This window comes from Fundulus heteroclitus, chromosome 12 (assembly GCF_011125445.2).
Source record: "Fundulus heteroclitus isolate FHET01 chromosome 12, MU-UCD_Fhet_4.1, whole genome shotgun sequence".
Lineage (NCBI taxonomy): Eukaryota > Metazoa > Chordata > Actinopteri > Cyprinodontiformes > Fundulidae > Fundulus > Fundulus heteroclitus.
Genome location: NC_046372.1, coordinates 7,874,849 through 7,901,594, shown reverse-complemented (window position 1 = coordinate 7,901,594; position 26,746 = coordinate 7,874,849). Strand labels below are relative to the sequence as shown.

Below are 26,746 nucleotides of genomic sequence, written 5' to 3'. Positions count from 1 at the left end.
AACCACTCGGCCACCACTCCCCCCTAATTTCAGACACTATTATCCAAAATAAAAGCCTTAACCTATCTAATCATGTGGCAACCAGTGCTGCTCCACACTGTCTAAGAAACTTCAGCAACACATGAAAAATGTCATTAACCCCTGCTGCAAGGGGGCTTTTTTTAAACTACAGCGACCTCTGCCATGGTAATGGATTCACCTTCCCTCGACTCCTCAGACTTTGCTACCGCCAAACAGATCATGGAGACTGGAGTCAGGATATCTTGAAAAAGCTCCTTCCACTGCTAGGAAGTATACAACATCATTTGAGTCAATTAAAATTACTTTCAAAATCTAATGTTAAACCTAAAATTACAGAATTAGAAATTCTCAACAGTAGCTAAGGGATTCACATGTAGTTTACTCTGGACTCCAGTAGCTAAAACATTGCTATGGTCCTGAAAATCTCAGGTGACAGACTAAAGAGCTTAAAATGTTGCGTATCGTCTGGGGTCCTGACTCCGCTGACTTTTCATCTCCCTACTTCCTCCCAATCAGGAGCAATAGTCAATGTGACTTCCTGCTAGTTCATAAACAAACAACGCAATCAACTTAAGTCAGCCTGAAAATCCTCTTGTGCCACTTAAAGAGGTCAAGAGGTATATACCAGCCGTAATTCTTGCCCGCGCCACTGACAAATTTATGGCCACTAAGTTGTGCTGTATTGCATGTGGAACTAGCGGTTAAGCAACCTTGTCCTTTTTTCCTCACCATCTTTTAAGACTGCCACTCCCTATGAGATAAGAGGGCCAAAAAAAATAAAAAAAAGGATAAAATATAGGAAATGTTGATGGAAAAATTGAACTGTCTTGCAATGCATTCCTTTTATTCAGCTTGAAAACAGCATTGATTGGGGAATCTGCAAATAAGTATATAAATCAGATCTGCTGACGGACACATTTTCAATTGTAACTGTTCATCATGTCATCTGCAACAGCACTGACATGGGTTTGTTAATGGCAGACCACAAATGGTCTGTGTAGCATTCCTCCGACATGAGGCCACTGCAAGAAAATACACATCTCTACACAATTATTTAAACAGTACACACATTCATACGGCACAAACGCAACCACAGGAATCTGTCAATCAGCAGTGAAGCGAAAACAAACCCCACATCGCCCACACCACTTGGAAGCCGGCTGCAATGCTGGTCGGGGGAAACTGCCACTCTCCTCCGGGATGTTGGACACGTCTTCATCTGGGTACAGAGTGATCTAAGATCAGTCCAGCATGTCCAGCACTGCACTTTTGGGACACATGGACGTCAGCTTCAAAGAGCCAAAGGAAACGCCGTGCCCTTCCTGTCGCTCCCAGACGGACCCAAATGACGTGGTCTTGATGCGATTAAAAGATTACGCGTTCAAAAAAAAAAAAAGGAAGAAGTATGAGCTAAGGCGCATAAAAGTTAGATAAAGATTGCCGCAAGTGTGGACAAAAACATATAATTACTACTTGGTAATGTTCACAAATATGTGGGCGCTCAAAGAATGACAAACACTGAACCAACTCATTGTATTTGAGTTTTTGCTTCACATTATTCCCGTGTCCTTCAATCACCCAGGACAATGGGCTTTTTTATACAAGATGGTAGCAGATTTATGTGCAAGGGATTCCCCGAAGTGTGTCAGACATTACTTTAAGCCTTGACTTCATGCTGCTCAATCAACGTTTAACCACCCCTCTGGTTTTCTCTCACTGGCTTCTTTTTTACCAATACAATGCCCTACTGAAGTATTCATACAATGGACGTGATAGAACACCGCAAGGTAGTGCAGAAGAGGGAGAACTATTTTCAGCTTTAATAAACACAAAAATAATAATCAGGGAACAGAACCCAGCACAACAACACCAGTGAACGCCCAGGGAACGGACATTGAGATATAGGACTCTCATAGGTACCAGAGTTCACCTGAAGTAGATCTGTAGGCTGTATAGGAGCAGCAGCCTATCTACAGCTGAGAGGAAGTGGTTAGATACGCTCAACAAGAAGGCCAGCTCTGGAGGCAGGCTGTTTTTAAACTGGAGAGCTCCTTCAGTGACAAAGTGCCGCCTCCTAGGTGCACAAAGTAGAGTTGTCGCAGATCCTTTCTCCCACCAGTCGTTAAGACTTTGCAATCATCACTGCTGGTGTTTTTGTTTCTTAGTTTTTTGCCGTTTTTTTGCATTTATTGTAAATAGTGTGTTGTTGATTTTTATGCACAAATATAAATGCAAATGTTTTAATTGTCTTAAAAAAATACGTACAAAGTTGCACAGTTCTTTTAATCTCAGCATGCCATTTTAAAAACTGCACAATACTATTTCTCCTATTTGTTATTATACAATAGAATAGTATGTATTAGAAATATTCTTTACTTTACCAATCACAACAACAACAATTATGAAGTCACCATTGCTTTTCACCTAAACTGACAGGCGGCGCAAGGAGACTATGAATCAGAGAAGAAATCAAGAGGCCCGTGGTGGGAGAACGCATTTGCTGAAAGGAAGCTGAAAGGAAGTGAAAGGAACACTAACACAACACATCCCCATGGTCAAACATGTTGGTGGCGGCATCATGCTGTGGGGATTTGTTGCTTGAGCAGGGACAGGATAGTTGTTTGGGGTTAATGTGAAGACGGACTAGCAAAATGCAGGCATATCCTGGAAGACAGCCCACTAAAAGCAGCAAAAGACTTAAGACCGGTTCACATTCAGGCAGGCGGACACAGATACAGCCGGAGCTACGATGAAAAGGTGTTGACAAAAGTACATTTAGGAGTTAAATGGGCCAGTCGAAGTCTGTACTTTAATCCAATGGAGAATCTGTGGGTCAGGACATGAAAATACCAGCTCACAAATCATCTTTTTTGCATTCTTACTGAGTTTGAGCTATGCATTTTGCAAAGAATGGGAAGAAATGTCAGTCTCTAGTTGTGCAAAGCAGGTAGAGACATTCCCCCGAACGACTTGGAGCTGTTCTTGCAGTGAAAGGTCGTTCTACAGAGAATTGAGTCAGGGACACACTTATCAGATTTTTAGTAGTAAAAACAAAAACACACACACACCATAATTAGGGCACTATTTTATGTTCTTCTATCATGTAAAAATCCCAATAAAAAACTTTGAAGAACGTGGTTGCACTGTAACGCAACATGAAAAAGTTCGAGGTGTGTGAACTTTTTGCGAGCCACTGTGGCATGGCGGGAGGTAACACATTAGTGCTTTTACGTCCCACCCTAGGCTCGGTTATGTATCCGCACAATCTTTTGAAGTTGCGCAAGTTCAGATCTCTTTGTGTGAATGAAACAACTCGTGGGTGGACAGAACTTGTGTCACAACTCTTGAACGCGCACATGTCCTTACTTGACTTTTTTTTTTTTATCTTCATTTTCCTGCCCTTCCTCGCATAGCTCCGCGTAAAAAACTTCACGGCGCTGTGATTCCTATCCCTTCGTTTGCCCTGTTTCCCTCCGCGTAGCACACTGCAGCGGCTTTGTGCCTTCTTGCCGCAGCTCCCAGGCCACAAAGTCCCCCCCCCCTCTCCTCCATTCCCGCTGTTTCCACTGGGGCACCACACACACACACAAAAAAAGTGCTTGGCCCCATCCCAACAATTGGGGCCCACATACCTCCCAATCTCTAGATTAAATAGCACCAGCCTCTGAAGTCCTTCCAGGGGCTAATGGCTTTTGTTGCTGGGAATAATCCACACATCCTCTCCCACATCCTGGGGATCCGCTGGCCTGTTGTGAACCCCGCCTTTGCCCTCTTAATTTCCCTCTCTCATCTTCGTCTTAATCTACCCTTCAATTTCGGTTGACCTCCCAGCCTTCCCGTGGCACAGCCCTGAAGTTTAGTGCGCTGGCATCCAGAACAGAGCCACCAGCGTCGAAAGGGAGGATACAGTTGAGCTAACATTGGACTCTGAACCATGCACAGTTTCATGGGGAGTCAGTGCAGGTGCTGTATTAAGCCTAATAAAGGTCCTAAATCTCCTCTTAGTCATCTGGCAGCTCATAGGAGCCTACCAAGCTAGGAAAAGAAGGAGAACTGCCTGGGAGCTGTCCTCCTAAGGAAAGGAAAACATCCGTCAGGCAGCAGTCTCCGTGTCAGCACTTGAAGTTCGTTCAAAGCAAACATGGCAGAGAGTAGAAATTTTGCAACACTGGGAAAAGATTTACTTGGATCAAAGAAAACACTGTATTTTGGTTGAAAAATGAGGCGCAGACTGCGACCAAAGTTCGCCCTCTGCCTTCAAAACATAAAGACCACTTTTGTCCATGACGTCAGGCGTTTATGCGGAACATATATTCCGGTATGAGCTCATATCCTGTCTGGGTCACTTTTTCTCGAGGGAGGCCGACGTAGGAGACAGAGGGCAAAATAGGAGAGCGACTGCCACTGCAGGCCACAGACACAGGGATGTTTAATGGTCACCCTAATTACACGCCTTTATCAGTAACGTTTAAAATAAAAAGGGCCAGGCACCAAAGGCATTTCTTTTGCATCAATTTTCATATTAGCTTGATTAAGCTCGTAGTTGCAGTCACAAGGAGGCCAAATGCAAGCAGTGAGAATTAACTTGAAAAGAAAGACATTATTTCCCGAGAAAGTGTCGCTGTTGTTTTAATGCTGGAGGCTAGATGGAGAAGTTATTGATTATATATAATCTAGCAGTGAACGGGAACAGAGAAGAATGGAAAATGGGGAAGTCTTAAAAAGAGGGGTATAATGAAGGTGTACGATACAAAAGCAAGTCTTCTCATCTACAAATTTCATGAAAAGTGGAAAAAAAATATGATAGCGGAGCTGGTGAAAGGTAAAGATAAGGGGACAGGAGGAGGGTGGTAATGACTTTCAAACAAACAAAAAAAGACAAAGCAAACCAAAGAAGAGTGATAGAATAAGGAGAAACAGCAGAGGCTGACTGTGAAACAAGTAGAGGATTATTTTCTGCAGCGCATTCAATTTATCATATTGTGCTTTTCCTCCAGTTAACCAGCTTTCAAACTGCTTTCCAACTAAACAAAACCTCAAAGTCTGCTGTTCAGGTTTTGATGGCTTAAAGCATTGCAGACAAAAACAAGAAGTGAAACTTCAAGCTTTAACTGAAAGAAGGCATGCAGAAACAACAACTGCGAGGATCAATGCTATACTTAAACAAAAAAAAAACAGCTTTTCCAGATATGATGAAGAGTAGAAAAAGAGTGATAGATGGTAAAAGATACCTTTACACATTATAGCTGGAAATTGCTACATCTATTTTTTTAGGATTAGGTTTTCACTAATAAAAATGTGAAGTTTGGGGTGGATATTTATTTGTGTGTAGTTTAATCTCGATATGAATACAGCTACTCTGTGAAGGCCTCAGAGGGTTTTTTCTTAAGAGAACATAAGCATGCAAACATCATCTTGAAGTCCAAGGAGGCCACCAAAACAAGTTTAAATCAACTACAAAGCTACCAAGACAAGGTGGTCCACCTAAACCGCTAAACTGTAGAAGCAGAGCAATAATCAGAGCAGGAGCCAAGAGGCTCATGGCATCACTGGAGGCGCTACAGCCATCCACCGCTCAGGTAAGGGAATGTGTTTACAGGACAACTATTAGTTATGCTCTTCACACATCCAATATAATAATAATGAAAAATTATGATCTCTGGATATACTTGTTTAGTACTAGTGCAAAAAACTTCAAACATTTAGTTTATGTTCAAAACGGTAACTTTAAAAATATTGAGTACCGTGCTAAATTTGCTCACAATAATCTTTAAAGAAAACTATACACTATTACACAGTATATTGGTATCCTGGTTCAGGAAGCCTCATGTTGTTCGTGCTTTTCTTCAGAAGGGGAAATGAAAGATTGGCTAAATACCAATCCTAGAGGAAAACCAGCTAAAGCAAGAGAGCATCCCTAAACCAAAACCAGTTCAAAGCATATTCATCTGTTGGAACGGCTCAGTTAATGTTCAGACCTATATTCAGTTGACCAGCTGTGGAAAGACCTGAAAATTGAATGTTGTTTTTCAAAGAAGCTGGTCGATACATAACCCAAAAGACATGTTGCACAAGTGGGGTCGAATATAGATAAATGGCACGTTTAAAAAAAATAAAAAATACTTAATTATTGTTTTATTAATAAACACAGTTGGTACGTCAGATGTACCAAGTTGGAAGAATTTATGTTGTGGGGAAAAAGTGCAAATGGCATCTGAGAGAAGAGAGGCGAAAAAACATATTTAGTGAGGAGAATATCCACCGAGAAAAGTGAAAGACAGTGAGAAAGAATTCGAAATGTAAAGTGTGCAAATAATCATAAGCTTCTGGAGAATTTAAGCAAAAAGATTCAGCAGAGGGAACTTTACAAACAAGTACTAGGAGTGTCAGTGGATTGCAAAATTATGTTTGCTTGCAAAACCCTATTTAAATAACTGAAGGGAATGAAAATAATTAGCTAAACCAAAGCTATATATATATATATATATATATATATATATATATATATATATATATATATATATATAAATAATTCAGCAGCAGACAAAGTAACCATATGCACTGTGAAAGGTCTAACTTAATGCACTCAATCCCCAGATAATTGCCACCTCCACAAATCCCAGATGAAGAGCATTTTCAGTATCTTTCAGCTCAACGAACTCGCACAGCGACTTAGCCGTTAAGGTTCACTCATACCGCTTTTATCAGAGCTGTTTGCAAAAGCAGAAGGTAGCAGCTTTCAGCAAAAAAAGCCATTAAATCCCCCTGTAAACAAACCACCATGCTCTATTTAGCAAACCATTTTGTTAATAGCTGGTAAACATTCTGTAGCACTGAGCAATAATGAGTCAGATATTCCCCTCAGGAATCGACAAAGACCAAAAAGGAGAATGAATATTGGACTTGAGATTATGTTCATTACACAACAACAAGCATAACTAAAACTCTAGTCCCATGCTAGTCTGTATCTGCTAAGCGCATAGAAAGTCAACTTAAAGCATAATATGACCGCCTTAGCAATAAAGTTCTGCTGTTCCAAAGCATTAATGTAGCGACTTGCATCCAAAAAGCCAAGCAGTCGCTGAGAGGCTGAGGTATGAGTGTATGATTGTATGACGCGCTGTACCAAACAAAATCCGCTGCAATCCAGATGCGTCTTGACGAGTTTATTGAAAAAGGTTGTCCAACTTAATCCAGTAATCCAATAATAATAACGTGCGCAAAGTAAAAAGAAAATCACAGTGTAGGCAGCGTAACAGCGGTCAACAAAAGATACGGCTTCCCCGTAACTCACCCTCTCTCCAATTAGGCTACTTTCCCCCGTGCCTGTGCACCTGTCGTAAAATTAGTTCAATGTTACCGCCCCCACTTACTGTGACAAGAAATTAAACAAAAGTAATGAAATATAATAACCCAAGTAACCCAAATATAAACCATCAAATTATATTACTTAACATTACATAAATCAGATTGAATATAATAATAATAATAATAATAATAATAATAATAATAATAATAATAATAATAATAATAATAATAATAATAATAATAATAAAACACCTTCATGGCTCCTACAATTAACAACACAAAAAACAACTTATTAAGCAACTATTTAGTTAAAAGTCTTTAGTAAAATCGTGATTTCTTATAATAATATAATCAGTTCTTGCACAGTCATAAAGGAACACAGTGGCCATAATCAGCAGGCTTAATGGTTTGGCTTTGTGATACGTTTTATGTCCGCGAGCTCTGCCTCTTCTTCTTTCTGCATAACTATTTAAAAAATATGCAAAAGGCTGTTCAATACAATTCAAAATGTTTTAGACACTTTTAGCAATCAAAATCTTTCCCCATGGCTTCAGAAGCTGTAATTTAATGTGCAGATACACTGGAGGTTGGAAGAGATGGATGTCAAAAATTACTCTGGGCTTTTTCTGATTTCATTTAAGTCTTCTTATTTCTGGCTGGACTGGCAAAAGTCCAGGGGGGGACCTTTCTGAATATAAAAAAAAGCACCAGTTAGAATTTGGAACATATTTTCTCTCAGAGGCACAGAGCCAAAATAATGTACACAGGCTTAAACACCACTGCCAATATTTGACTGCTTTTTTTTTTTTAGCCATGAGTATGTTTTGATGTAACTTGGGCTGAATTTTAGACCACGCCTTTAGACAGAAATTATAGACTTGATTTCAATTTGTTCGTTTGATCAGTTAAAGAACAGTTAAAAATAACTTAGCAAAAGCCCAAATTTGACAAGATATCAAAATTTATGGAAAAAGTATGTAAACTTCAGACAAGCTTTCTGAATAAAGAGATTAGCTAAGCATGCACATACTGTTGTATAGTTATATACTGGTTCTAAAGAGATTTCCTGTAGCCTACATCCTTCATGTAAAAGGTTCATACTTTTTCAGACTCCGCTTTGCAGAGTTTTCAATGTTTTATAATGATTGAAGAATACAGTATAAAATACTAAAGCTCACAATTAATTGATGGCAGATTATTCTGCAGCCGACAGGTTTTGATAATAGAATATGCAAAAACTAAAAGCTAGAAAGGAAATAAGGAAGGAACAAAGTAAAGAAAGATACAAGGGAAGAAAGCCAATAAGGAAGGACAGAAGGAAGAAAGAAATGACACAAGAAAGAAGAGAGGATGGATGAAAGAAAGGAGGACATGGCAGGAAGGAAACATGAAAGAATGACAAGGTAAGAAGAACAGAAGCTGGGAAGGACACAAATTAGCAAACCATTTTGTTAATAGCTGGTAAACGTTCTGTAGCACTGAGTCAGATATTCCCCTCAGGAAGACCAAAAAGGAGAATGAATATTGGACTTGAGATTATGTTCATTACACGACAACAAGCATAACTAAAACTCTAGTCCCATGTTAGTCTCAAGAAATTAATAAAGAAAGAAACGCATGACGCAAGCAGAAAGGAATAAAAGAAATGCACAAAGAAGGAAGAAAGGGTTAAAAAAAAGGAACAAAAGATGGACGAAGAGACAAGGAATAAAGTCTGGTTGAGCTCTCTTTGTCGTTTGCAGGATTGTGCCGATAACTTGAATATACTGATGTGTAGAAACCCTTTCTATACAATTAGGTTCAAATATACCAGTATACTCATTATATTTCAGACATTTTTCTAATCAAAGATAGGTGAGGAATACCTGGCCATGCCCAGACTGGAGAACCCTGCTGGGACGATAAGGACGTCAAGGCGGGGAAAAGGATGCACCCCTAATACAGCATGGGCTGCAGCCAAACACTGAGGCAGCAGCTTGAGGACTCCCATCTACAAAAAAAACAAAAAAAAAAAAAAAAAACACAAATTATGCTAACCATAGTAACAACAAACGCATTCAAATCCTTTCTTCATCAATCTTAATTTTGTACACATAATGTAGAAGATATGAAACAGTGTTTTGCTCTTTTCCCAGCTGATTTTACTTAAGCTTCTTACAAACATTATGTCAAGTCAGCTCTGCTGATTTGCGCACATGCCTAGAATAAAACGTTCCAAATGAACGCTTTAAATGAGCAAGTCTTCTGCTGATGGGACGCACGTTAAAAACAAATGGTATTTTGACAAGAACATTAACCAACACTAAACGTCTCTAATCTTTAAAAGTCTAATTAGCTTAAGTCTCAGTGCCTAGTTGTCAGAACCCCACCTGGGCCTTCTGGAGCAGGCAGACGGGGCTAAATACACGGTGCGGAACCACCCGCTGGGACCAAGCCGACCGCTCAGCAAACCGACAGGGGTAGTCGCCATGGGAACAGGAGATGCCGTCATCCACCATGCCTGAATAATCAGTTAAAGAGAGCTCCTGGTCCCCGAGGGAGGAATGACAGAATGCAGCGTCGGAGCCGGAGGCCTCGTCTCTGCTGAGGTAGACGCAAACAGGGGCAAAAGTTTAGCGTGACATTAAATCCCTTCACTTATAGTTTCTTATTTTGAGTATACACAGATCTTTAAGTAGCCACAAAACTCCACAATGTGAAGTTTATGTGTTACACAAGCGCACTCTCACAAACACCTACAGGTGCTTGGATTCAGGTACAGAAAACCCCTATTATCATCTTCAGCTGTCACTTTATACGTATATTCTTCAGTGATGGTATCAAGGCATTGGTTGATTGTATCTGTAATACTTTAATTGCTGGTTGTGCTGTTCTTTTTACATCTCTCTTTGCAGGTGAAGAAGCACACAGGATGTATCATTCTCTCCCTTTTTTGCTCCTCGTTTTCTTTCACCTTTCCTCCCCTTTTTTTCCTCTTCTCTTCTACCTTCTTGTTTCAGTGTCCATATAAGATGAAATATTCCCAGCATTGATAAAGCTTCTTGCGCGTATAAATCAAGCGGAGCAATATGACGAATGCGGTAAGGCTCCGCTTGTGAAAGTAAAATCTTTTGGGCACTTTTTGGCATTAGTAAAAAAAAAAACAGATATGTTTTAAAATAATCAAGGAAACATGCACATACCCCTTCAAGTCTTTTAAATGGGGTCACAAACCACAGCATTCAAAGACAAAGGGTTCTTGGTATTCAGAATGTTTTAGAAATAAAAATCATAAATGTGTATTCCATCTCCCCTGACTTGTTACTTTGCAGAACCACCTTTTTGGGGTACTTCCCAATGCTTTGACTGGGCCAGTCTAACATATGACGATGCAATAATCTAAACCGTTCCAGCCCGGTGTATTGTGTCGCTGCTCCAGCCTTATTTCTTTCACAGCCTCTAACCCCGGCGTTCCACTGCCTTCGCAGCTCATCGCTGCAACTCTAGTCAGTCAGGGCGGTTCCACCCAGCGCGCCGCACGCATTTCTGAAGCATCCCAGAAGAGGCGCCGCTCGCCGCTTCTCTAACATGATGTTCTATTTTTGACGCTCGCTGCACCGACTCCACGTCAATCCAGAGCAGAGCGGATCGTTCAGGCAGGAAGTCAGTTGATAAAAAGAAAAGTGAATCCGGTCAAGTTTACAAATAAAGTAAACTTACTGTGAATGTAGAACAGATTACTAGATCAATGTGTGCTTCTGTGCTTTTTTGTTTCTCTTGTTGTGTCTCTGCTCTGTCTTCTGTAACCCCAGTCGGTCGAGGCAGATGGCCGTTCATACTGAGCCTGGTTCTGCTGGAGGTTTTTCCTTCCCGTTAATGGGGAGTTTTTCTTCCCACTGTCGCTTCATGCTTGCTCAGTATGAGGGATTGCAGCAAAGCCATGTACAATGCAGACGACTCTCCCTGTGGCTCTACGCTTCTCCAGGAGTGAATGCTGCTAGTCGGGACTTTGATGCAATCAACTGGTTTCCTTATATAGGACATTTCTGACCAATCTGTATAATCTGACCCAATCTGTATAATATGATTGAACTTGATTTTGTAAAGTGCCTTGAGATGACATGTTTCATGATTTGGCGCTATATAACTAAAATTTAATTGAATTGAATTGAAAATTGAAACGTCAACACATCCTTACCTGCGGCTTCAGAACCGAGGCACCAGCGGTGGAAAATCACACCATTTTATAAGACACCACGCATCCCTTTTATAAAAACATTAGATATAGAGCAGGCACGCGAGACATAGGTAGTACTGGCCAAATACCCACTTCACTGGTTTATTGTTCTATTTAAAAATCTACAAGTACACTACTTATCGTGCAATGATACAATTCTCGCGTGATCCAAGTCTAACTTCGCACCGGCGCTCCACTCTGAATGGCTTCCGGTGGAAAGGACGCCTGGCAGAGCCCACGTCGTTCCCCAACGCTTCCACATTCATTGGAACACCGGGGTAAAAGGTTTTCTTTCATTTATGACCTGTATGAAGCTCCATCCATCTTCTCATGAACTCTAGCCAGCGTCTCTGTCCTTGTTCAAGACACGCATCCCCACAGCATAATGCCTCTGCCACCATGTTTCACTGTGGGGGTGGTGTGTTCGGGATCAAGTGCGGTGTTATTTTTGCCAGCCTGAAGCACAAGAAGTTTAATCCATCCGACCAGAGCCCCTTCTTCTTCTTCTACATGTTTGCTGCGGCTTGTGCCAAACTGTAAACAGAACTTCTTGCCTTTTTTTCAGTTTCAATATTTGGCTTTCTTCGTGCCACCCTTTCATAGAGGCCAGATTTGAGGACCACCAAACAACTAACAGTAGTCTTGTCGTCTGTGGATCTCTGTAGCCCCTCCAGAGTTAGAAAGGACCCCCCGGCTGGTTCTGCGATAACCGCTCTCCTTGCAGGTCATGCCAGTTTCGCTGGGCGGCCCTGTGATGGTAGGGGCTACAGCTGTGCCATGCTCTTTCAATTTGTGTATGACAGACTGCTCGAAGATTCAGCACCCCCACAATGCTTCACCATGTGGGTGGTGTTCATTTTGTGTTCATGACGAACCTCTGATGCCTTCATAGAACAATTTACACTGATATCAAATTACACACAGTTACTTACACACTGGCTTCTGGAGCCAATTGATTGTAATGGGTTATATTTAGCAATATCAGAGTAAATGGAGACAGAATATAAACGAAGGCCACTCTTCAGATTTTTAATAGTAGAACATTTATCATTTTCCCTTAAGCACTGCTTTGCGTCGGTCTATTAGAGAAAATAAAAAGTATTTAACTTTGTGTGTGTAACTTGACAAAATATGGAAAGACTTTCAGGGGTTTGAACACTTCTGCAAGGCCCTGTAAATTATACAGTATGTTACGAAGCCAAACCACAAATATGTCAAAATATTTAAGTGCTGACATGCAATCTCATTCACCCCAATCCAATATCCAGCACATACTCTGTCCCCGTCCTCACAAACTTTCCATAGGTACCAGGCAACAGCCAAGTTTCTTTCCAGCCATTCAGTGAGCATAAAGACGTCCCTTGTACCGTAGCTGGAGAGCCACAGTGCTATGGCTGCATTTTTTTACTGGAGGAAAAGCCATGAGTGGAGGGGGAGGATTACTGGAAACTACTGGCAGACCTGCCAAGCTGCCAGCCAGCCAGCGGAGAGGGAAACACCGGCCCAACCCCGTCCTGCCCTGCCCTGCCCAACGGCAACCGGGCCTGTCTAATGCTCCAGCCTACACTTTATTTCCCGCGCTGCTATAAAAAAAAAAAAAAAAAATTATGATGGCTTTAGTTTTTTTTTTCCTCTCCAAAGATAATTTCCCCTAGCCAGCAAATGCAACGAACTGCAGCGCTAGCTTCAACCTATTTCTCATAAAAAGCCAATTATGTGCTGAACACCATCCATCACCCTGACCTCAACTGATTCACCGTTGGGTCTGGTGAGAGGAAAGTTTCAACGAGAAACGTTGACGGGCCAGACGCGGGTTAATAGCAGTCTGGAGAGGAGGAGGTCCTACGACGAGAAAAGAACACAGGAAAGCCATTAAAATACCTGCCAGTCTGATGTGGAGAGCCCCTTACTACTTCGCCAGTGGAGTTTCTAAGTCCTGACACAAGCTCGGCCGTGGGGCCGCTGCAGTCCACCCCGCCTTCGGCCTCTTTCCCAGGAGCCGAAGGAGTTTCTGCGGGGACCTGCCGCCAGTGTCCCACGGCCAAGGTGAAAGTGGACGCAGGCATGGGCATCGTGACGTAATAGTTCCAGATAAGGAAATCTAAAGAGAAGCAAAGAACAAAAATGTCCAAAGTTAAAAATTTTACTTTAACTGAGGTAAAAGCACATGAAGATTGGTTTATTTTACCTGTTTATTTATATATATATATATATATATATATATATATATATATATATATATATATATATGTACTTAAGCATTTGTAAGTTTCATAATAATTTCACGTTTTGCTTCCTGTTTGCCATCGTTCAAATTACTAAATGATATGGATTTAGAGTAAAGGGAGCAGAAGTGTAGTTAGTAATGGTGGGTAAAACATCAAAGATAAAGATGAAAAATTATAATTAAAACAGTATTTCTTTCATGAAGTTGTATGTCCCAGGTTACATTTTCAGATAGTAAAAAAGTTATATCCCAATGTTATTAAATAAAGAAATTAAAAATCTATTGATTAAGGACTTATTGAAAACTTTAAAAGGGGACCTACTATGGTTCCTTTTTAATAGGTTAGAATAGGTCTATAGGCTATATATAACATGATAACTAAGTTTTTTTGCACAGTCATTCCCAGATAATGAGACTTCACCTCCTGAGGTCTGCCTATTTTGAATAAGCTGTAGTCGATCGCACCTTCCAACTCAATGTTTACACTCACACAAAAAGTGAATTAGAGGTCCCCTACATGGGTTGTGAGTTATATCGTTCTGTTTTTTTTTTTACATGAATCTAACTCATATTAAAATCTACAGTTTAAGAACTTTGTCCCATCACTGTTGCAGAAATGAAGACAATGGTTTCTTCCTTTAATAATTTGACCCACACAGGTCTCCCACCCTCGCCTGGGAGAGACCGCTGTTATTACAATGCCACTATGAACGGCTGGAGACTGTCAAACAAAATATTCAGAGGTCTAAACTCGATGTAGAACCAAAATTTGACTTTCAAGTGACTTAACTGTTTTCCTAGAGAATGCTATTAAAATGTGACTAAACAGGCAAAAACCTTTCAGTTCATTAGTGACACTTAATTCCATGCCATTATTGTTTTAAAGAAACTAAATTGGTCCACAGGCAATCTTTAAGAGTTGCCAATTCACAACTAAACATGAAAAAATACCTAAATTTATGTCTTAGATGTGTGAAACTAGTCAGTTAACACTATCCCACATGTTCCAGAAGCATACAAGTTTAAAGCACCTTGCAAAAGTATTCCTACCCCAGTGAACTTTTTCACATTTCATCACACTACAGCTAAAAAAAAAAACAACACATATCGACACGATTTCATGTAACGGACAGCCATAATGTGCGGCACGTCAATACTAGCTTTTTTACATTCAGAGTTAAGCAAGTCGGCTCTGTACATACGAATGGTTTTTAAAAACACTCACCTGTACACTGTGTGACTTTCTCCTGCATTGTCTACATTTAAATTGTTTTACTTTTAAATCACTGCGGCACTTTATACTGTAATTTAATTTTACTGCAGTTTTCAAGCTGTGTGCACCGAAATTTTGTTCTGTACGCACTCTGTGCACACAAAATCACAAATAAAGTTGTCTAAGTCTCTGGGGTGTCCTGCTAAAAGGCCAACATCTGCCCCAGTCTCAAGTCGTTCCAGCCTCTAACAGGTTTTCTTCCAGCATGGCGCTATATTCAGTTTAAATCCTCCTGTTGACCCTCACCAGGTTCCTGCTGGAGAAAAAAAAAAAAAAAAAAAAGCATCCCTAAAGCACAATGTTGGCGCCGCTAGGTTTCAAGGTGGAGACGGCGTGCTTAGGGCTAGTTTTCCACCACACACCATTTTGGCGAATAAGTGCCTTTTTGGCCTCATCAGACGAAAAATCCTTTTCCCCACATGGATCACGGCAAACTTTAAATGGGACGCCGAGGCTCGCAGTTGTAATTGTTTAAAAACCAGACATGCTCAAAGGTTACGGATACGTTGGCAAGGGGCTGCAAGGGGGTATCCTATTTCGTCTACATTACTTCTGCATATTAGGCAAAATTTCAGATTACTAAAATCAACTTGACTTCTACGCGGGGGTCAAAGCGTACGTGTGTCCCCGTTCTCAGCTGGAGCAGCCTGGTCGTCCCCGCTCATCAACACCACGCAGTCGCTGGGGGCCCGTACCCTCGCCTGCCACGTTGACATGGCAACCGGCGGCTCCTGGCAGGGGAAGAGGGCTCGGTTGTTGATGGGAGAACCGGCGGTGTAAACACACTCCCTGGAAGGGTAAACAAAGGTAAACTGTAAACAACCCTTCTCTCAGCGCAGAAGTAAAAAAAAAAAAAAAAAAAAAAAAAAAAAAAAGCACACGTAAACACACACATGCAAGAAAAGCCTCCCCTCACTCAGAGAACAGAGGACGAACTGCCCGGAGGGCTTTTTTTTTTTCCTTGTGAGTTAATTAATCTTTAAACATGGGTGTGTATATTAGAAAGGGATTTGCAGAAAGGCAAAGCCCACGTGAGGCATAATGCCACTTTTTACATTCTCAGTATCAAGTCCAAACCTGTTGTCTTGGTCCTTGGTCCACCTCACAGACCCTCCCAGCGGCCTTGTCGCGTAGTGGATCCTAATAATTCGGGGGAAGCTCTGCGGAGACTTGACGCCCGCCTTTCTCACCTGCAAACTCCAGCGGTCTGTTTGAAAACCAAGCGAGCCGGCATTCCGGGCACCGGGCCCGCGGCCGCACAGCGAAAACAGCCGGTGCTTCTCCCTCCAGCGGGCGGAGGGCATGGAGAGAAGGTGCTGAATAAAAGCAGCTCGTGAGCTCGCCGACGTGTCCTCAGACGCAACCTTCGGGGGGAAGCCCAACAGCGCCGACACCGAATCGACGTCCACCTCTTCCACCCTGGACACGTCCAGGTCACAGCAGTCCAGCACTAAGGTGAAATCCTCTGCATCAGCGCTCCCCGATGAACGCGAACCCTCAGCGGGACTTTCAAACGCCGTGCCGTCATTGTCCGGTCGCTGCCTGGCACAGTGTCCAGCTTCTGATCCGACATCGTCCTCGGTTTTAGGCCCCCCGGCAGAGCGAGGCTCAAGGAACAGAACTACGCTGCCGCTGATGATCTTCTTGTCGAAATGGACGCTCAGGTCCAACGCATAATGTCTGACAAGTATGTGGCTGGTGTTGGCCCGCAGTGGGAGGTCATCCGTGTCTGGGTTAAGGTCCCCGTCTGTCTCCATGTCAGAAAAACGAAGTCGAGGCGGAGAAGGTGACGGCTAAATCAGAACAGAAGAACACAGTGGATATTTTTAGGTTTTGTTAATGTCACAACTGTCACAATTATTTCTCTACAACTTTGAAAACTGCCTCCAAATGCTGTGGTCAGGGGAACCTCTGCAGTTAGAAACACCCAAGTCTGTCGTCATTAGCAAGTAATGCACCAATCAGCTCTTTTTTTTCTCTCTGATCAGACCTGACCAGCGGTCTGCAATGCAAATACAAAAAAGAAAAGAATTATCTATAAGGTGATTAAATGTACAAACTTAAAAACTGCTTTTTTTTCATCCGTAAACACATCAGAAAACAGCGTTTCCTTTGATGCACTAGTGAAAATCTGAATAAGGCTAGGCCAGGAGTGCCCAAATCCTGCAACGTTTGGATGCTTCCCTGTTCCAACACACCCGGATCAAATGAATGGTTCATTACCATGCCTCTGTGAAGCTGAATGACATGTCAATGAGGGAATGCAGCTCTTTTGTCCAGGTGTGTTAAAGAGATGCATCTAATACAGGTACATCTAAAAAAAAAAAATTATATTGCGTAAAAGTTCAGTATTCTTGCCAGTCATTTCAGAAAGTGAAACAGTTATTTTATAGAGGTTCATTACACATAGAGTAAAATATTTCAAGCTTTTATTCTTTGTGGCTCACAGTTAAAGAAATCTCTAAATTCAGTGTCTCAGAAAATTTGAATATTACAGTAGACCAATGAAAAAAGGATGCTTTAAGCACAAATGTCAGGCTCCTGGAAATTATGTCCATTTCTATGCACTCAATACTCAGTTGGGCCTCCTCTTTCATGAATTACTGCACCAATGCATCGTGGCATAGAGCCGATCAGCCTGTGGCACTGCGTAGGTGTAATGAAGCCCAGAATCCTTTGGTAGCTGCCTTCAGGTCATCGCTCTTGTTGGGTCTGGTGTTTCTCATCTTCCTCTTGACAACAGCCAAAGACTTTCTATGGGGTTCAGGTCAGGGGGGTTTGCTGGCCAATCAAGAACAGTAACAACATTGTCATTAAACCAGCTTTTGGTACCTTTGGCAGTGTTGGCAGGCGACAAGTCCTGCTGGAAAATAAACCCCGCATCTCAATACAGCTTGTATGAGGAGTCCTCCAGAATTTCCTGGTGGACGGCTGCATTGACTGACTTCAGAAAACACCTGCAGATGACAGGGGACTCCAATCCATCATTGACTGTGGAAACGTCACACTGGACTCGAAGCAATTGGATTCTGCGCCTCTCCATGTTTGCTCTAGATTCTGCTCGATTTCCAAATGAAATGCAGAATTTACTTTCATCTGAAAATAGGACTTTGGACTATTGAGCAACAGTCCAGGTAAGACGCTTGTAGCCCATGTGTAGGATCCATCTGTACGTATTAGCTTCCCCAAATTCGAAATGGATTTTGCTTGACCATCCTCTCAAGGCTGCGCTTCTCCCTGTTGCTGGTGCATCTTTTCCTACCACACTTCTTCCTTCCACTCAATTTTCTGTTAATATGTTAGGATGCAGAACTCTGCGAGCAACCAGCTTCTTCAGCAGGGACCGTTTGTGGCTTCCCCTCCTAGAAAAGGGTGTCGATGACTGTCGTCTGGACATCTGTCCCCATCATTATGTAGCCTATTGACCCAGACTGAGAGACCATCTAAAGGCTCAGGAAACCTTTGCAGGTGCTTTGAGTTGTTTAGCTGATCAGGCTGTGACACCAGGAGTTTTCCAATAATGAACATTTTCACAGTATTTTAATTTTCTGAGACACTGAATTTTGGGTTTCAGTTACCTGTAAGCCACAATCATCTAAATTACAAGAAACAAAGGCTTGGGATACATCAATCCATGCGTAATGATTCTATATAACAGATGAATTTCACTTTCTGAGATGACTGGCAAAAAATATGAACTGTGGCTGGCTGCAGACCTGCACTGTCAGGACCGGAGGTTTAGTCGAAGCCTTCGTATAGCACATATTTGTGTGGAGACCACGAGGTGATTAAAAGTCAAGTGCCAACAACTTTTAATCATACGAAGAAACAGAAACAGTATTTATTAACTAGAACATAACGTCGCACACTATATGTTGCCGTGTTACATTAATTTTAAAGAATCAGGTTTTGTACTTTTGGGTAGTTTTTAGTGTTATCGTATGGACAGTGCTTGCTCAAATGGGCCTTTTCTCTACTTAAAGACCAAGAAAACTGAGTTCTATCATATAATTTTGCATAATTTTCTGTTAATTTTTACATTATTTGTGTCTTACAGATGCATATTTCAATCATAACCCGCGGCACTACGGCCAAAGTTGAACACTGCACGTCATGCTGTGACCACTTTCACTGCCCTCCGTGCCTAAAATTCAAACCCACAAAGTTGTTTTATTTAAAGGTAAGTATAATGTATTTGTCTATGTGTTTGTACTCACAAGTATGAGTCAATCCTACTAACTTCTGGCAGGTTGTGGTTTGGCTCGTGAAAGGGGAAAAGTAAAATTAAGGGAACGTAAGTTGCAGTGAAGAACACCCGATGCCTCACTTTTCTGTGTGTCTTGCTGTTCTGAAAGGATGTTTATGATGTACAGTTTTAGACAGTCACTTTCGAAAAAGAAAAAAGGTTTAGAATCAGATTCTCCGCTCTAAAAGTCAAAATTTATGTGAGTTAGGTAAGCCAAACCAATAGCAGAAAATGAAAAGCTAAGTGAAAAGTTGAACACTTTAGAATCTTACTGATATGGTGTGTTTGTGTGTGTGCACTCGCACCCAGAAAGAGAGTATAAACAGTGTTTATAGTGTGTTCTTACTTATTTTTTGTCATTGGTCCCTAACTAAGATGTTGTTTTTTTTGTTTGGTTGTTTGTTTTTTTGCATGATTTTATTCTAGATAAAATTATGTGCAGATGTGGGTTGAACTGCAGAGATTAGGGAGACGATCATTGCCCTGTGTGCAGCAAAACTGTATTGAGAAGGCCAGATATGACAAGACACTTGCCATGACTGCCGCCTCTTCAGAACAGTTTGAGGAGTGACTTTGTGAAGTTTGCTTGTGTTTAAATAATTGTTTAGGCTGAAGAGAAGCAGGTAGAGAGTCAGCAAACTGCTGCTCCAGTTTGTGCAGGAGGCTGGAGGCCACTGAAGAAGAGGGCGGCTTGATCGCCATCATCTCCATTCCATGTTGTGTGAGATGACCTTTCATGCTCTGACAAAAAAAGCTGACATTTCTTTTTTTTCCTGCAGACCAGTGCATCACTGCAAAAAAGCAGCGGAATGGGTCCCGTCTGATAAACGATTGTTTGCAGCCGGGGTGGAGATGCCTGAGGTTTTAAACATGACTGGCACACAATATGAGGAGGCTGTGCAAGAAATGGCAAAGATGTTTGATGACACCGTGGATCCAAACGAGGAGGAGCTAGAATTGATTCTGGAGCCTTTTAAACAACAAAGACATGTGGCTCTTCTGTGAAGATAATGGACACAAGAGGGTACAAGGCATGTTGTGAGCACAAAGAGCAATGAATCTGCTCATTCTACAATAAAAACACTCGCCACTTGAGACTGAATACACAGGGCAAACCGCCTTTCTCACGTTCTAATTTAACCCCCACTTTGGCTTGGTCTTTCGCACAAAACGCATTAAAAGCCACCGAAATGCATTAAAAGTGTGTGGCTGTAACCCGACGAAACGACAAAACGTTCAGTAAGTATTAATGCTTTTTGCAAGCCGATAGTACGTGTGACAACTTCTTGAAGCAGCGGTCTATATTTCAGGTTACATGAGGTGCCATAAAGCCAAAATCTGTCAAGACTCGATCGGTTCAGCAATTATTCTCCTATAGACAGCCAAAGTTGTGATGCCGATCAACACTGCAACCAGATTCTCAACAAAACCACAGGGAAGGTTTCAGAAGAACGGCGTCAGTAGACGGACTAAAACAGGAAGTAATGTGTTCGCCCGGCGGTGCTTGGACTACGTTTCTCACGCTATGCAGAGACACCGGACAGTGAAGTTCCCAGGTGAGGGGGGGGAAAAAAGCTAACTTTACATCACAAACCGGTTCTTTATCGTCTATAACTGCACCGAACCAGAGCCATGGGAAGCCACTGGAGCTTTATCCGCTCCCCCTCTAGATAAAGAGCGAGTAATTTACAAACATGTGCTAACATACCGCTGGGAATCAAAAATACTCCTTTTTTTGGTGAAAGACTTCCACCACCGAGCGGTCTATGTCCAAGTCCAGCAGTGATGTCGTCACCTCGACGCGACAGCGGCAGTTTGTAGTTCCGCGGCACCAATCTCGCCGTGTAGTTCCTACCATGCTTTTTTCATAGTAAAATATACAAAACTGTATATTTAAACTGTCTATTTAAACTAAAAGACGTTTCATAAGAAAACGTGTCTTAATTTTCTTATTTGTTTGCAGTTCACCAAGGAAACTCATTTTTATTTTGTAAATTGAACTAGCCCTTAATTTATATAAAAAGCTTAAATCAGTGACAGATTAATAAGAAGCTAGTTTATAGATTTTTTTTCTTATCATGAGAGAGCCTCTGGCAGCTTTCACACTACTTTTGCAGTTTGTAGAAATTATTCTAAAATCCGTTGATAAGGACATTTTTTTCAAGATGATTCTATGGAGCGCCCTAATTACAAAAACTTTTTTTATGTTGTTTTTGTACACATTTCTACTTTTAATTTTTCTTTTCTTTTAGTTTGATATGATTCTCCCTTCAAAGTGCCACAATGTAATGAATAAATAAATAAAATGATTTCCATGCACCATAATAAAGTACAAACTTTATTAGGTGACAATGTGTCAAAATCAAATCAAATAATTTCAGTGTTATTTTATGTCTTGTGGTGAAATGCACCAGAAAACTATTAAAACATTCAATGTGGTTGTCAAATAGAACTGAACATCTGATCAGTTAACCTGCACAGCAAGTCCACTTAAGACAACCTTTATTTGCTAGCATGAGCCTTCATAGATGAAATATGTTCCTAACAGAACTCGTCGCTCTCAGACGCCAGGTGTACTGGAGGGTCGTAAAGTTTCTAATGGTAGAATGTGGGGCAAATCTTTTAGCTTTCAGGTTCCTCTTCACTAGAACCAACTCCCAGTTTTAGGCTCCATCCGAATACCCTTAAAAATAGCTCCTGCTTCATAACCTTTAATGGGGTCAACAGTGAGAACTCTATCGTGGGTAGGAAAGGAGCCTCAGACTGTTGTGCTGCTTTTGGACAGCCTTTAACTCCGACACAAACGCACATGGATGATGCGAGTCATATCCGAGCCTACAGCCTTCCGAAAATTAACTAAGTGTGCACTCTTTTTTTCTCCAGACATTTTCGTTGATCTCCGTGAGGGGCTGTACTTGTATCTCATGTCATGCAAAGGATTGTGGGATACCTTAAGGCTTCTTTGCACTGGTAAGGGATATTGCAATGTTCCCAGGCAAAACTAGCCGCAAGGGGAAGGATACAGGCTACTTTACTTACGTCGTTCTTTACTGACTGCACTCAGCACTTATTGCAACCACTGACGCACCTCCGATTTAGCTAAAGAGTCCTGCTTTACGAGGGTATTCGGAAGGAGCCTTAGTCTGTGCAACAGGCAACCCGTCTACTTTCAAAGACTCGGCTTAATAATGTCCTTCTTGATAAAGCTTATAGCTAGCATGGCTTCAGTTATCCTGCTGTCTTTACAGTTATCCTTAGGCTGCTGAAGAACATAATGGGCATTTTTCCTCACTGTTACATTCCCCTACTCCTTCTGCACAGATTTTGCATTATTTTCTGTTTCAACTTTTAACAGTAAACAGGCTTAAATAGGAGGCGACCAGACTTTCGCTAAGTTCTGTCTGAAAACGCTTCGTCACCTATCCAGGAGTCCTTGTCAATCCTGGTGGCTCTCACTTGAGCAACCGGCAGTTGATACGCTGCTGTTTTTAAAGGACATGGAGGTCCATCATCCTTGGCACATTCTGAGTGAGATGCAAATCGATGACCCAGCCGTCACTGTCCCAAGTCGTCAGAAGCTATTGTTTGAAGGGAGTGGAGTACTTTGTCACCTGAATCATAAGATTATCAATGTAATCTCTTTGAAATGTGTTGGAGGACCAGCTTTTAACTCTGTTTTCTCTCTTAATAGTAGCTACGTCTGGCCTGGCATTCTGCTCATCTGTGACACTCTCCTGGAGGGAGGAATCAGTCACTGACAAATTCATGTTCTCCTAGAGATGACTGTCTCTCTTTTAGACATAGCTATACAGTATGCATAGCTTTTACTTCGACTGTGCTCTCTTTCATCCTCTAGACTTGAAAACTTGCAAAAACCTCAATTGCTTAGATGCGTTTTTCTCCTTTGAAGCCACTAGTCACTGAGTTACATTTTCTCTAACATAGAAAGTACTTCCATATCAATGCTTCTGTGCCCTTTTTGTATCTCTGCTTTGTGTTAACCCCCCCCCCATTAGTCTTGGCAGATGGCCGTTCACACCAAGCCTAGTTAATCTACAGCAGGGGTCACCAATATGGTGCCCGCGGACACCAGGTAGCCCCTAGGGATCATATGCCCTCAAGCCTGTTAAAAAAATAGCACAGCCTTCCAGTGAGCTGCATTTAAAATTCAATTTTCTTCTGTTGCTCTCCCTTTTTAATCATAGTTATATTTACATAGATTTAAAATGACAAAAGCATTAATAACATGTTTAGATTACGTAAAGGTGAGCTCTGACTCCTCTAGTTCTAAGGGCAGTACTGGTAGCCCTTTGTATAAACCAATGAAATAGCTCTCAGTTTCGAAGAGGTTGGTGATCCCTGATCTACAGTTTTCTTCCTGCTAAAGGGGAGTTTCATCTCCACTGTCGCCACATGCATGCTCATTATTGAGGGATTGCTACAAAGTCAACAAAAAAATGCAGGTGACTGTCTGTGGCTATACACTCTTTCAAGGAAAGTAAATGTTGCGTGTCAATGACTTGATGCAATCTGCTGGTTTTCTTACTTAGAAAAAATTTTAAGCAATCTCTATGATTTAATTGACTTTATGACATACCTTGACATGGCACGTGTTGTGAAATGGGACTATATAGTGAAATTAATTGAATGTATAAAGTGAAGATGCATTTTTCCCAAAGGGCTATTCCCACTGGATTTTTCTATGTGGAACAACAAATTTACTCAAGTTTGATTCCATTCCCATGCACTTTTGAAACAAATTGGCACCATGATGCTGACAGATTCTAAATGTAGCATGTGATGTAGTAGCAGACCATTAATTAATCACATTTTTAACAATTATTTTTCATTGAAGCATTTACATTTAACTACATTTTTAATGAATTATCAGCTATTTTGTTTACAGCTTTAATTGTCTGACATTTAATATATAGTTCAATGATTTATTTATTAAATCTTGGTCCTTTTTGACCTCCATAGTTAATACTCACTACTTCTTTCTTTCCATTATACTAATATACTTGGTCAAACTTTTAGTCAAATTGCTCTCCCACTAAAAATAAACTAATAGAGCATCATAAAAAGAAAACTAGAGCCAAACAGTGGTAACATTGTGCACATATTACAATTTATTAATGTCCTGCAACAGCGCTTTGCCTGACAAATGTTGACAAGAAGTTTCTCATCTAGTAAAAACATATGAACACAAACACAAAAAAACAACCAACAGATTTATGCAACCATGTAGTTGAATGCCACAGATGTATCTTACAGCACACATGTTCAGATTAGTCCAAAAATAGAAGTACATTTTAGTTAATACTTACTCACAGCATGTTGCATAATTTTGTTTTACTAAACCATTAAAAAAAAAAACATTCAACAGCTAATAAATACAAAGAAACAAATATTCAAATGAGTACTGATAATCTATTCAAAATGTATTTCTATTTATGAAAAAAAAAAAAAATTATGTAACTAAAATACAGAGTGACCTAGAACAAAACTAACAGAGCCGTTGTTAGCATGTAGTTAAATCAGGTGATCAATATCAAATATTCAAAAGTGGGGATGCAAATTTTTGCTGAAAATGTATTTTAAAAAGGAGGGGAAAATAAGAATCTGCGTTGGGGTGGTATTTCAAAAATATTTCAGTTCTTAGGTTTCTCATCTTTAGGTAACAAAGAAACACGTTAAATTTGGCACTGTGTGTTTCATAGGATTATGTACAAAAGGTAAAGGTTCTATAAAATAAAATGCAAAATATTTTTGTTATACCCTTGTAAACTGTATTATATACAAAAAAAAGCATCCTTTTATGCATCCTTGAACTGCAGTTTAGACCCTCAGGGAGGGCTCCCTTCTCCTGTTCTGTTCTTTTAGTGATGGATGTCCAGCAGTAAGGAGGCGAGAAAAGGCGACGAGCTAACACAGAAATTTGTGCATATTTATCCAGTGCAAAAACCATCCAGTTTGAATAATTGCTCCTCAAACTGACAAATGTCGTGCATAGACGCCCAGAGGCTTTTCAGCACCAAGCAAAACTGTTGATCCTCCAAAAATCTTTTATTCTAGGCCATAATCAGCATGTTCATTCAGGCATGTACATACATACATAAATACAAGACGTATTCATAAACAGAATGTACACAGTATGAACACTCTGGTTCAGTAAGAGAGCTGCTTTACCAACCAAGAGGAAACGTTTGCAGCATTATCAGGACTTTATTTCAAAGAAAAAGCTACACTTGCCTGGGATAAACATTTCCCTTTTTTTGTGCTCTGTTCTCGTACAGCCTACATGACATGTGGTCATGCAGAAGTCATGTATGCACAGTGCTGAATTTAAGCAAAAAGTCCTCCGTGTTCACACGCCTCCTTCCTCAGATATTTTCTGAGTTGTCACCAGCAGTTCTTCTCAGCTTATCTTCTTATTTTTACGCTTCCGGCCGTCTCCCTCTCCTTTCTCCGGCTCTCTCCCACAAGCTCGGGCACCTCAGGAGCTTTCCTCTGGAGCTCTGCGGAAACTGAGGCGTTTGAAGGAATCCCTGGACAGTGGATTAGAAAAGACTTGTGAAATGACAAAAATTCAACAAGAGGAATACAAAGTAAAGCGAATATAATGGAAGTAAGGAAGCAGCAGTTCGTAGAAAGGCCTCATTTGTTAACTGAAAACGGCCACTTTTATTGTTTTAAACTATTTCCTTTTTTAATTCTTTAAATACAGCCACAGGAAAAACTGGGGACTTATATCTTCATTTTAAACAATCATCCACAGAGATTGAAATTTTACCATTCCTCTATGCACAATCCCTTTAGACTCTTAAGCTCTACACTTTTCAGCTCAACACAGGTTTTTTTAGAGTTTAGCTCTTTGGATTGAGATCCGGCAAACCCCTGCCGTGTTGATTTCCCCAAATATTTAGAATCATTATCCCACTGAAAGATCAATGATGACCCATCTTCAGTCACTTGCCAACTAACTTTTTTTTTTAAATCTGCTGATTGTTCAACACTTCATGATGAATCCCAAAGCATCTGGGGCCTTTGGCAGGAAAACCTTACTGTCTAACCTATCATACAAGTTATTTTATGCCATTTCTTTGGCCTTATCTACCTCTACACTCGCTTTAGGCTGCATCTCTCTGTATTTGTGGTGGCTCTCTCCTGTCCTCACAGTGTCCAACTGCTTAGCTAATCTCTTTCTCTGAACACACTCCTGTCCTTCCTCATTTCACCACTAAGTGTTGTTATCAACTTCCTTCCAGAAGACAAACCAAGTACTCTTCTACCCGTCGCCCTGATAGCGTTAGCTGTAGTTGTCCAGTCATCTGGAAGCACCTCCCAGAGCCTGTCTCCACTCCTCCCTGAAAGCCAAACTTTCTTCCCTTTTCAGCTTCCACCACTTTGTTCCCTGCTCTGCCTTTGTCCTCTTCATCTTCCTCATCATCACGC

The 26,746-nt window shown here is 41.0% G+C and overlaps 2 protein-coding genes across 4 annotated transcripts in view; both read right to left on the bottom strand.

The window, feature by feature from the left end:
• Positions 1-943: 943 nt before the first annotated feature.
• On the bottom strand, positions 944-21,103 carry LOC118564785 (aminopeptidase O-like). Of its 3 annotated transcripts, none has more exons than XM_036143869.1 (7): positions 21,000-21,103; positions 16,123-16,838; positions 15,665-15,834; positions 13,427-13,646; positions 9,699-9,912; positions 9,195-9,319; positions 944-1,376 (listed from the first exon to the last, which is right to left on the bottom strand). In XM_036143869.1, exons 2-7 carry the CDS (start codon positions 16,800-16,802, stop codon positions 1,313-1,315), a joined length of 1,473 nt encoding a protein of 490 aa, XP_035999762.1. In that variant the 5' UTR covers positions 16,803-16,838; positions 21,000-21,103; the 3' UTR covers positions 944-1,312. The 3 variants fall into 3 exon arrangements, with proteins under 3 accessions (XP_035999762.1, XP_035999763.1, XP_035999764.1); XM_036143870.1 differs by having other exon boundaries at positions 9,699-9,909; XM_036143871.1 differs by having other exon boundaries at positions 945-1,240.
• Positions 21,104-24,397: 3,294 nt separating this feature from the next.
• Positions 24,398-26,746, bottom strand: part of dock8 (dedicator of cytokinesis 8) — a gene marked incomplete in the record, with an annotated part of 78,878 nt that continues 76,529 nt past the window's right edge. Inside the window, 1 exon segment of the mRNA XM_036143868.1 lies at positions 24,398-25,839. Coding sequence (XP_035999761.1) covers positions 25,788-25,839 — 52 coding nt within the window.

Excerpts from the sequence above, each read along its gene's own strand:
- LOC118564785 (XM_036143869.1), bottom strand. The coding sequence starts at position 16,802 with ATGGAGACAGACGGGGACCTTAACCCAGACACGGATGACCTCCCACTG. Across the intron at positions 13,647-15,664 it reads AGCTGAGAACGGGGACACAC|ATTTCCTTATCTGGAACTAT; the intron begins GTACGCTTTGAC and ends GCTTCTCTTTAG. Across the intron at positions 9,320-9,698 it reads GCCTGCTCCAGAAGGCCCAG|ATGGGAGTCCTCAAGCTGCT; the intron begins GTGGGGTTCTGA and ends TTTTTTTTGTAG.